This window comes from Stereum hirsutum (assembly GCF_000264905.1).
Source record: "Stereum hirsutum FP-91666 SS1 unplaced genomic scaffold STEHIscaffold_7, whole genome shotgun sequence".
Classification (NCBI taxonomy): domain Eukaryota; kingdom Fungi; phylum Basidiomycota; class Agaricomycetes; order Russulales; family Stereaceae; genus Stereum; species Stereum hirsutum.
In genome coordinates this window covers 2,157,262-2,167,453 of record NW_006763137.1, presented here as the reverse complement: position 1 = coordinate 2,167,453, position 10,192 = coordinate 2,157,262, and the positions used below count along the sequence as shown (strand labels likewise).

General features: G+C 38.9%; 8 protein-coding genes across 8 annotated transcripts in view; all 8 read right to left on the bottom strand.

Moving 5' to 3' along the window:
- Positions 1-2,419: 2,419 nt before the first annotated feature.
- Positions 2,420-3,172, bottom strand: STEHIDRAFT_42304 (uncharacterized protein; the record flags this gene model as incomplete). The annotated part of the gene is made up of 2 exons (XM_007303868.1): positions 2,420-2,703; positions 2,758-3,172. Coding segments are annotated over 2 exons (699 nt in total), but the record flags the coding sequence as incomplete, so codon positions are not given.
- Positions 3,173-3,193: 21 nt separating this feature from the next.
- Positions 3,194-3,919, bottom strand: STEHIDRAFT_41194 (uncharacterized protein; the record flags this gene model as incomplete). The annotated part of the gene is made up of 1 exon (XM_007303865.1): positions 3,194-3,919. A coding segment is annotated over one exon (726 nt), but the record flags the coding sequence as incomplete, so codon positions are not given.
- A 363-nt stretch (positions 3,920-4,282) lies between these two features.
- STEHIDRAFT_57571 (uncharacterized protein) lies at positions 4,283-6,079 on the bottom strand (the record flags this gene model as incomplete). Its single annotated transcript, XM_007303933.1, has 2 exons — positions 4,283-5,489; positions 5,691-6,079. Coding segments are annotated over 2 exons (1,596 nt in total), but the record flags the coding sequence as incomplete, so codon positions are not given.
- On the bottom strand, positions 6,047-6,718 carry STEHIDRAFT_56961 (uncharacterized protein; the record flags this gene model as incomplete). Its single annotated transcript, XM_007303878.1, has 1 exon — positions 6,047-6,718. A coding segment is annotated over one exon (672 nt), but the record flags the coding sequence as incomplete, so codon positions are not given.
- A 12-nt stretch (positions 6,719-6,730) lies between these two features.
- Positions 6,731-7,552, bottom strand: STEHIDRAFT_57466 (uncharacterized protein; the record flags this gene model as incomplete). Its single annotated transcript, XM_007303923.1, has 1 exon — positions 6,731-7,552. A coding segment is annotated over one exon (822 nt), but the record flags the coding sequence as incomplete, so codon positions are not given.
- On the bottom strand, positions 7,319-7,963 carry STEHIDRAFT_37986 (uncharacterized protein; the record flags this gene model as incomplete). The annotated part of the gene is made up of 1 exon (XM_007303863.1): positions 7,319-7,963. A coding segment is annotated over one exon (645 nt), but the record flags the coding sequence as incomplete, so codon positions are not given.
- Positions 7,964-8,257: 294 nt separating this feature from the next.
- On the bottom strand, positions 8,258-8,419 carry STEHIDRAFT_41370 (uncharacterized protein; the record flags this gene model as incomplete). The annotated part of the gene is made up of 1 exon (XM_007303866.1): positions 8,258-8,419. A coding segment is annotated over one exon (162 nt), but the record flags the coding sequence as incomplete, so codon positions are not given.
- A 1,531-nt stretch (positions 8,420-9,950) lies between these two features.
- STEHIDRAFT_111358 (uncharacterized protein) overlaps positions 9,951-10,192 on the bottom strand; it is a gene marked incomplete at both ends in the record, with an annotated part of 3,589 nt that continues 3,347 nt past the window's right edge. The window contains one exon of the mRNA XM_007304497.1: positions 9,951-10,083. Within this exon, the coding sequence (XP_007304559.1) occupies positions 9,951-10,083 (133 nt within the window). The remainder of the gene's footprint in view (positions 10,084-10,192) is intronic.

The window sequence follows — 10,192 nt, the reverse complement described above, 5'->3', positions numbered from 1 at the left end:
CTAACTATCATGGTATAGACAGAAGAGCGGACCAGTTTCACAATCCAGTGATGAATCCCGGGGCTTCATGAAAATCGAATTGCAATTCCATGTAGAAAGAGAGTGGCAAGATAAAGGTGATTCCGATACCTGAGGAACGAAGGTAAATCAGTTTAAACTACCTTTTTCTTTTGGTTCTTTTCTTTGCTAGGTTTGGCAGGCCTCGGGCAATGCAAGGTTCTTGCAGACCCCTAACGCCAGTGAAGGAGATGTGGTTGTGGCGCCAGGTGATCGGGGACTTGGTCGCTGACACTTCTTGCTCGGTGGAGTCCACAATGGTTTGTTGTCAATCTTAGTTTGGTTTCGACCTTAGACTGAGATGTCATGGGGACTAATTTCCTCTGGCTTCATCCTATTCAGGCATAGTTCATCATGTTTTGGGTCTTAACATATATAAAGGTAATGAAGGTGATGTGGTTGTGGTGCCAGACACTTCTTGCTCGGTGGAGTCCACAATCGTTCGTTGTCAATCTTGGTTGGTTTTGACTGTATGGGCTCAGAGTAGTCTGGGTGAGTTATTGTCTGGGGGAGGGGTATGTCAAAGATGAGAGGTGGGCTAGATTGAGGGGAAAAGACTGTTTCAAACAAAGTGGGGATTGTGGTGAGGTAACCTGGGAATTGAAGAGAATATACAGCAAAATTAACGTACAATGTCCCTGTGTGTTGTCATTTTCATATGGTGGGAGTGCAAGATGTCCATTGACAAGTGGTGTGTGACCCGGACTCTGAGTATTCAGATCAGCAAGAGAGATATCCTCCCTTCCTGGTATGGTATTGATTGACAACTCTTCCGTAAACATAAACATTCAGACCGGTACGCATTGCAACATGATGCAAAAAATCATCAAAGTTATCTTGTACATACCTGGAGCACTAAACAGCAAGCCGGCTGGCAAAGGACTGCCTACGAAGAGAAACACCACATAAATACAGCTTAAGGATGTATAGGACATCACAATTGGCAGACTTATGGCAAGTGGTAAGACTTGCATGAGTTTTAACAACCTGATCCAAGAAAGTTATCCTAAACTTTTTCATGATACTTTCTTCGTCTGGGGATGATTGTACTGCAGCTCTCAAAGTGTCAAATCACTTATTTGCACGCTCAGGGTACTCCTGAGTAATGTCTTGCAAGAGTGCTTCTACATGTCTAACTATCATGGTATGGTCCTGTACTTTATATCTTTTAAGATGTGTTTATGATTTATTTTACTCATAATAAGTACAGATTATAATCATAACGATGTGAATATATGTGTCTCTGTATCTTTATCATTGTGTCTGTCTAGACAATTGATTACTTAACTACTCAAGTGCGGCATCTGTATGGATAGTGATGAGATAGACAGAAAATCATGCCCCTCTCTAGATTGGTGAACAGAATCACTGTCAGCATAATTTGGTAACACTTGTATTCAATATCTGCTTCCTGGTCAGGAGTCACCTATGCCTGACAGTCATTCTGCAGTCTATAATGATTTCTACCTTAGGTGGGTTTGATTATATACACAGCAACCATTGGTCTTCTTTCAATCTTTTATGTATACCTCTTATCTCTAGTCCTCAAATTTGGACTTGAGATGTTCTCTTTGACCTTGCCCCCTCAATATTGTTCTGAAGATTTGCCCAAGTCAAGAATAAAAGGCACACCAGATCGGAGCAGGAGTCACGGAGTGCAGGTCATTGTACAACTTATATCATTGTGATCAGTCATGCATACCTATAGCACATCAATAGAATATATAGCTAATGATATGTTTCTTCCACGTGTTATATGTAAGTTAGATATATTACCCATATTTCCCTCCTTTATAGGTGTTCCTCCTGATTCTGCACCATCTGAATACCAACAGTTACCTGCTCTATCAAACACTCTACATGTGAAATGATTGCCACCATAATACACAAGACCAGATAGGATATATCTAATTGGTATGTCATCATGCCTTATAGAAAATGTTTTAGATATTTGCATTGTTTGTGACATTACCAACACAACTACAGGAGGAGGAGATGATCCAAACTCAATATGAGATACCAGTGGTTCCCTACACCGGCACTTTTTATTGGTATTATGAAGATATGACCGTACAGCAATGGCAACTGAGCTCTTCCTGGTCGATGTTATATCCCAATGATAATTTGTATACTGTTTTGAAGGAAGTTGTAGGTTGCAAACACAACACTTGATAATCTGATAGTATTTATTTAAATCATCCTTGAATAACTCTCTACACAAGGCATGTATATCAGTTCCCCTTGTATTATCACATGGAAAATCTGTAGCATTAAATGCATGCATTCTTGTTTGTAATGCATCTTTGATTACGTTCAAATCTACCTTGGGGTCCTCCCATGATACTGTTAAATAATGAATATATTCATTCATGTTGGCCCAGCGGCTTAGCCACATCATTGTATTATTGACATATATATGTCTTAGTATTGTAAGGATACTGTCATATGCACAGCTCCAGGTTGTAGCGTTCCATGAATGTACATCTGGGCCTTGTCTAGTAGTGGATACAGTTCTTTTACGCTTTTTCTTATTGGCTACATTTGGCCTGTCATTGCTTATAGTACCAAGTGAGACTGTACCTTTAGCAGTGACAAAGTGATCTAGAGGAGGATCACTAGGAATATCAGCATTCATATCATCAGTTTCTAAATTATGATTGGTGTCTGACGTATTATCAACATCATGATCTAATTGATAACGATCTAGGTACTGCCATGGAGTAGTTCTATTTGGCATTGATGTAGGATATAGTGGATCTTTATCATTCCAATGTAAACAACTTGGTGTTTTGGAAGGTATATAATTGTTGCCTTTCCAATCAAGAAACTGTTTTATCAGCTGACCTCTAGTATTTGCATTGATATTGCTAGGGAGTTTACCCAAGTATCTAAGCTTAGTGATATCATCAAGAATCTCAAGCTCCCTAAATTCCTGTTTAAGTGGACGATTAAGTTTACCCTGAACAATTTTAGGATCAATAGGCTGTAATAATATAGTTCCAGATAGGGTAGAACTTCGAGAAAGAGCTGTATATAGAGACTGATGTGTTAGACAGAATTCAGGATCAACTGGATTATATGGTCTAGTTCTTCCCTGTGATGCAAAGTCTGTCATGGCAAAATCTTGTACAATAGGGATTTGATCACGTGTTATCAAAATAGTGGTATCGTCATTCATACCGCATTTAATATCCTTTGCTAATCTTTTGATTGGTACAACATTGTCTGGTAAACCTTCTATTTTAATTGTAAAGGGTGGGTATTTCAACTTGACAAACAGTATATCTAACACAGGTTTTCCATCGGGCAGTAGATGTGATGTCCAATCAACAACTTCTGCTTCAGCACCATTTGTGACCGCGAGTTCAGTGGCTTGGTTATCTTTTATCATAACAGGCATGCCCTTACACAGGTGAAGCATACCAGGATGATGCTCTGTTCTTGATGGCCATAAATTCCATAGGGCCTCCTGGATGTTTCCATTTACATCATCAGTCTGTCTAGTCAAATCAACTGGTTTCTTTCCTCTTTTACGTTCAATCTTCTTTTCGGTATCAGCCCATGTTCTGAATTTATCTATAGAATAGAAGGTGGTTAATTGTTGACCTGTGTCTGCTGCAAAGAGACCTACTCCTGTAATATTAGTCTGATCTCGTGCAGCGTTACGGCCAGTGATAATAGGAACTGATCTGAAATTCTTATCGTATATTTTAGGATTGTTAGGACCTCTCCCAGCAACACGTGTTAACATAAGATCCAAGTCAGCTTGTGTGCATTTCTTAAACCGTAGATTTTCCAATACTGTTCTATAGGCAGCATCCTCTGCTGACTGTCCCTTCTGCCTCATATTTTGGCGAAGCATAACCACATGAATGAACTGATGATATAATGCTTTTCCCATAGATTGTTTTTGTATTTTGAGAGCATGTGTTCTATGTATGACAGAACCTACAGTGTCACTGTATAATGCTGGGCCAGCTATTTTAACTGGTGGTAATTGAGCAGGGTCACCTGCAATGACAAAGTTTTTTGACCCAAAAGGATAGTCAATAAGACCAGTAGCTATACACATCTGAGCACTCATCTCATAAAAGCTGGTGCAATCTACCATGGATATTTCATCTAAAAATATATAGTCTACATTGTCTAATCGCTCTCTGACAGTATTCAAGGCCGACACAGTTTTCATAGGGGTTGATTTTTGAAAGCCTAACGTGGAATGATAAGTTGAACCCCCTACAACAGCAGCTGCAGAGGCTGTTGGAGCCATAACCATAAATCTAAAAGGTTGATTCTTTCGTTTAAAGAAATGTTTCCATGCTTTGATTACTTGTGATTTTCCTGTACCAGCCATACCACAAACATATAATAGTAAATTTTCTCCAGTTGGGTGAGTTGCATGATTTACAAGTATTCTAAAAGCTCGCTCTTGTTCTTCATTCAAGGAAAATTTCATGATGGTTGCTGTAGTAAGCTGTTTATCCTCTTTTTTCTGCATTTGAAAGTCCATTTGTAAGTAAGACCGATCCACCTCTTTAACGGTATCGACCCAGTCTATCTGATCTTCAGTTTGCTTAGCCATAACTTGTTTTTCTTTTGCAATTGTTTCAGTTCGAAGGCGAATAACCTCTTCTTTCTTTGTCTGAAGTAAATCACTCCACTGTGCGGTGGAATTTAAACCAGAGTCAAAATGCTCAAATTGAGGACATGCTATATCTACATCAGTTCTATCTGTCCACCCTGTCAATATTAATTTACTCTTCATTAGATTCATCAAGTTCTTATTATTCTGATACCCACGGCCCTCTTTATTAGACTGTTTTCTTACATGTTCCAGTAGATCTTCTGAGTCTTCATACTTGTCTACTTCACTTTGATAATGCATGTCATCAATATAGTCAGATATGTTGCCAGGTAGATGACCAGAGTTAACTGCATTTTTCTTTCTTTGTGCATAATGATCATCTTTTGCATCATGACATTCATGTTTTATATGGAAGTTCTTCATGATAGTCACTTGTCTTTCTGTAAAATCATGAGATCGAAATATAGTATCCCAGTTTTCTGTATTGGCTTTGAGATCCTTGCCAGAACGCCATGGCTTGAAAAATACCAGCATTGTTAAACAGTAGTCTTCACGGTTTCCATCCTTACGTGGAAGTGTTCCTCCTGTCAGTATTGGGACCATGTTTTCTTCCCGTTTAATAATGTCATATATTTTCCAGCTCGGGTGTTCAGAAAGGAATTGATGTATAGGTTTACTTGGTTTGGACCTTTTTACACTCTTTCCTTTGGATGTCTTAGTATTATGGATGAACTCATTTTCATCAACACTCATGATGTCTGCAGGATCTTCATCAGTATCTTCTTTATCATCTGGAACTATAGTTTCAGATGTGTCTTCATCATCAGAATATACAGTGTTTGATGAGCTCTGTGAAGGTTGTTCAGTATTTACAGGCACAGGTATACATTCTGTGGTATCTGGAGATATGTGCCGGAATAAATCAAGCTCATCAGCACTGTCATCCTCCTGAATGATATGATGTGTTGTTGCTTCATTATTACTTATTTTATTTACTGTATTTTTAGTTCTTCTTGAGCGTGCAGGGCCACAATACTTCTTTGTATACATAGTTATCCAGTCATATAGACAAACATCACCATATATAGATGGCCTGTATATATAGTCAATAACAGGGGACAATGATACAATTGACTCTTCTACCCTGCGGATAGTAACCTTATCTCTGTTTTTGTCAGATCCATATAAAGGAATACCAAACTGTTCTTTTATATGATTAACAAATTGTGGCCAATACCATACAATGAACTTAAAGTTTGTATAATGGTCCGGATGTCTTAGAAGATAAAGACAAGCCATAGGAGCACCAATTTCTTTACGGGCGGTTAGCGCATTTACAATCTTTACCATGAGTTGGCGTGCCTTTACTCCTTTACTAGCATCACCATGAAGAATGTCTTCATTTTTTTCAAATACAGTTTTAACAGCATCAAACATTACATGTGTTTGCAAACCTGGCTTTATAATATAATCAGTTGTGTAAGCTATAACAGCTTTAATAGCTGTACCTGACAATAGATTAGTGACATCTGTATTACATCTCATGAGAAAGGTCAGGATAGGTGAAAATGTATTCAGCCAGGCCTCTCCTTTGCGTAGCCGGAGACTTCCTGTGTCAGGATCAATGGAAGATTCAAGATAGGTGTCCCTTGGAAATCGTGCTTTACAGTTATGAAGCTTATTGGTTTTACACCCTCCTTTTTCACAGCTATGTCTATTTGATCTAAATAAAATGATATCTACCACCTTCTGAAACACATTAGACCACCAAGAGTTGCTGGTAGTACACTTTAAGCATTCTGTTTCTGACTCATTGCTAAAGTGAGGTTCACATGGAGCAGGAGCTTTCTCAGGAAGGCAAAGTGTGGGACATTGATAGTTAGGCGATGCTTCTTCCTCACGCGCTCTTACAGCTACTGTGGCCATTGTACCTGTATAAAACTCTCCTTTCTGTACACTTTCAATGTATTGTACCAATCGAGTCTGAAAGTCAGAATTTTCATCGAGAATACGATCACGCACTTCTTGAGGTGTTAATCCATGCTTGATCCAAAGAAGAGCATGTAAATGTAGCATGAGACGACCTTGTTGCTCAACAGTGGCGTAATATCCTTCCGTTTCACCATACAATCCAAGTTTATCAGGATTATTAACGCCTAAGACATATTTAATGAACAAGTCCACTATAACTTTGAAGAAACGGGCTGATGCCACTGGGTTTCTTGCAATAAGCTTCATTCTAGCTGTATTATCCCAAATATTGGGGTATATTTTTTCATCTGTATCTGCATAATATAAGCATAATGGATGTTTATTATCCGTAGGAGAGAATGTTATGAACCAGTGAGGGGCCCCAAGATAATGAACAAGTGCCCACGCTTCATTTCGCATATACTTTTGGTTAGTTCTAGAGTTTGACACATGTTGTGCTACGTAATCAATGTCTGAAATTACTCTAAAACAGTCCTTCTCTTCTTGAGTCTGCGTTTTAACAAGTTTACCCTCCTTCATTTTTTCAATCAGAGACAGTAAGGTTGACTGATCTAAATTAACCAAGCAATCTGCTACTGAGTTAAAATTAGCTTTGTTAGTCAAAAGATTACCAGCTTGAGCACATTGTTTGATTTGTTCATGATTTAAAGCAACCAATGGAAACATAGGATCAACTTGAAAGCGTTTGTCATGGTAAAGTAGTAATTGCCCTTTACGTGTGTGATCTTCTACCTTATTCTTAGCTAGTGCATGACCAATACCTCCTTTACCATATGGAAATAGCCAAGGGAATATTTGAGGATACAAAGTAGGATTATCCCATAAACTTTCAGGTTCTTCTGACCTACCAATACCCAGGGCGGTACCTCCATGCAATAAATGCTTCAATGCCTCTGCCTTATATTGCTGTGTATTCATGTGCTCCAAGTCAGATCCCACTAGGCCATGAACTTGAAAGGTACATGGCCCTGTCTCTGTTCCTTCTTCTGACTCATCTCCTGTCACTGCAGTTGCTTCCGGCTGTATAGGATTATCAGAATGTCTATAATCAGTGACTACTATTGGTGTATTCTCTGAATATCGGTCCAACACATCATAAGCTATTGTCAAATCATGATATTGATCATGATTTAATTTGAGCCATTCCAAGGCATTCTTTACTTTATTTTTGCGTACTAGTAATGGGGTACGTTTATAATCATCTTCTGTAGGCTTTTCTGGCCCTAAATATACAAATGCAAGTACTTCGTTCATTTCCTCTGGTGTAGGAGGTAAGGCTTTATATATATTGGGCATAGGCACAGACCAACATATAGCATTTCCTTTCATTCGATGCTGTCCGGACTTTGCAACTCGCACAATACATCAATTATGATGTACCCTAGATATCATCATCTTTTCTGCCATTGACAGCCCCTTCATAACTCTGGGTACATCTCCAATCCAGTTACCTAGAACAAGTGCATTTGCGGGTATTTTATTTTTCTTGAGCTTATTATAACATTCTGTGCATATTTTATTACAATTATGATCTATAACAGGACCGTCAATATCTTCAATGGGGTCATCAATTGTAAATCGTTCTTTACGAGTAAGTTTACTATTGTTGTGTGATAAAAGTGATATATTGATCTTGGCATCAGACAAAGGTATCATGGTTTTAGTCAATGAAAGCAAACCGCAAACAGCACATCCTTCTTCCATAACATTGTCTGGTTCCAACGCCTCACAAAATGAGTTTACAATATGTGTTAATACTGAGGTTGATGGCGGCCGTGGCGGGAACAGTTCTGTGTACACATTATCATTGTTTGTTGGTTTATGTTTATTCTTTGTACCATTATTGGTCATGGGCACACTATTGGTGTTATTATCAATGTGGCGGCGCTTGTGATTTGTGGAACGCTCAGTGCTTGATAGTGTTGAGGTAGCAATATAAAATATAAATATAGTGGATCTACAAATATCACAGGTCTGATGTTTCTCAAGGGACTCCCGTACTGAGGCAACAGGTGTTCTTGAATGAACAGGTATGCCATGAAGTCTGGCAATAGACCCTAGTGTATCTTTGCTTTCATTGAGCAGTATGTGTAAAGGCACTTGGACAACCACATATGGATGTGTCATATACTTAGGATGTATATTATTTATCCGTACCATGGTTTCAAAATGAAAGAAGGTTTCTTTGTATTCTTCAGAAAGGTCAGGTTTATATGACCGTAACAATGTAAAGCTATAACGTTTGGGTGCGTATGCTCCACCGACTTGAACAATACGTTCTAAGTCAACCTGTGAAGATACAGCTTGTGCAGCATCAAATGATTGTACATCTTGTGCAAATATAACTTGTATGATTAACTTGTATATCCCATAGGATAGAATAATGGATGACATAATAGCCAAAAGCATAGAAAGCCCATCTTTGAGGCTGGCTATACTCCAATTTAGGAAGAATGAGATAGGGCATGCTGTCAGAATGCATAATGTTGTGGCAATGTATGAATAAGTGGTCTTATTCATGATGTGAGGTCTGTAGACGATGAGGGGTATGAATATAAGTCAATGTGAGGTTTGCGGATGATGGGGATTAGGAAGAGAAAGTGTAGCAGCAAACACCTGTGCTTTTATAAGTGTAGAAAGACAGATATTAAATGTTTCATCCCCTAGTGTGTGATCAATTTCATTTGTGATCAATTTCATTTGATGTAGGTGAAACAGGGTGTACAGTCGTTCTAGCAAACCGGGTACAGGCAGAACTTATATCCATGTGATAATTGCATGTGTTATTTTTTGCCAGCCAAAGAGGTCGAATTAGATAAGATACATATTTAGACAGTAGGAGGTAAGATAATATAAACTCCGTGTAAGTATCGTTTCAGGATTGGTCGTCCATTTTCAGGATCCTCTGTCCGGGTAGGAACAAATGCAACTGCCACAAAACTTCCCGCAGAAATCTCATCCTTCCAAGATAATATGTCACAACCAGTCTTTAGAGGTTGGTGCCATAATTGTTCTAAAGGTATGGCTGACACTTGATCTGAATGTAGAAAGTGATGCTGTACATCCCAAGTAGGCACTGGTACACATAATAAAGTTAGGATTGTACATGACCAAACTAGTATGTCAAACTGACCTTTGATTGTAGACGGAAGACATATACCATGCATCAGAGGCATTCGTGGCCATCCACCCATATACTTTGCCATAGTTTTGGTTCCCTCCCTCAAGATGAGTCGATGTGTTTCTGCACGCTGTTCTCCGAAAATACAGGCATCCATATTATGAAGGTAATGGTCCATGGGTTCTGAGTTTATTGTCAGCCATACAAAATGAAGGTGGATGCTGTCTGTCTTACTTTGATGAATACGCTCAGCCGGAGCTCCAAATCGTACTGAGGAAGGACCAGGACCATCAATTCCTGGCCAGGAATATTCCACCATAGAACGTTGCTTGTCTTCAAATAAAAAGTGAAAATTTATCATACTCGCCTTCCAGTCCGGTTGGACAGGTTCAATGTCTAATCGATATGACCGCAAATTAGACTTCCTTGACCCATCC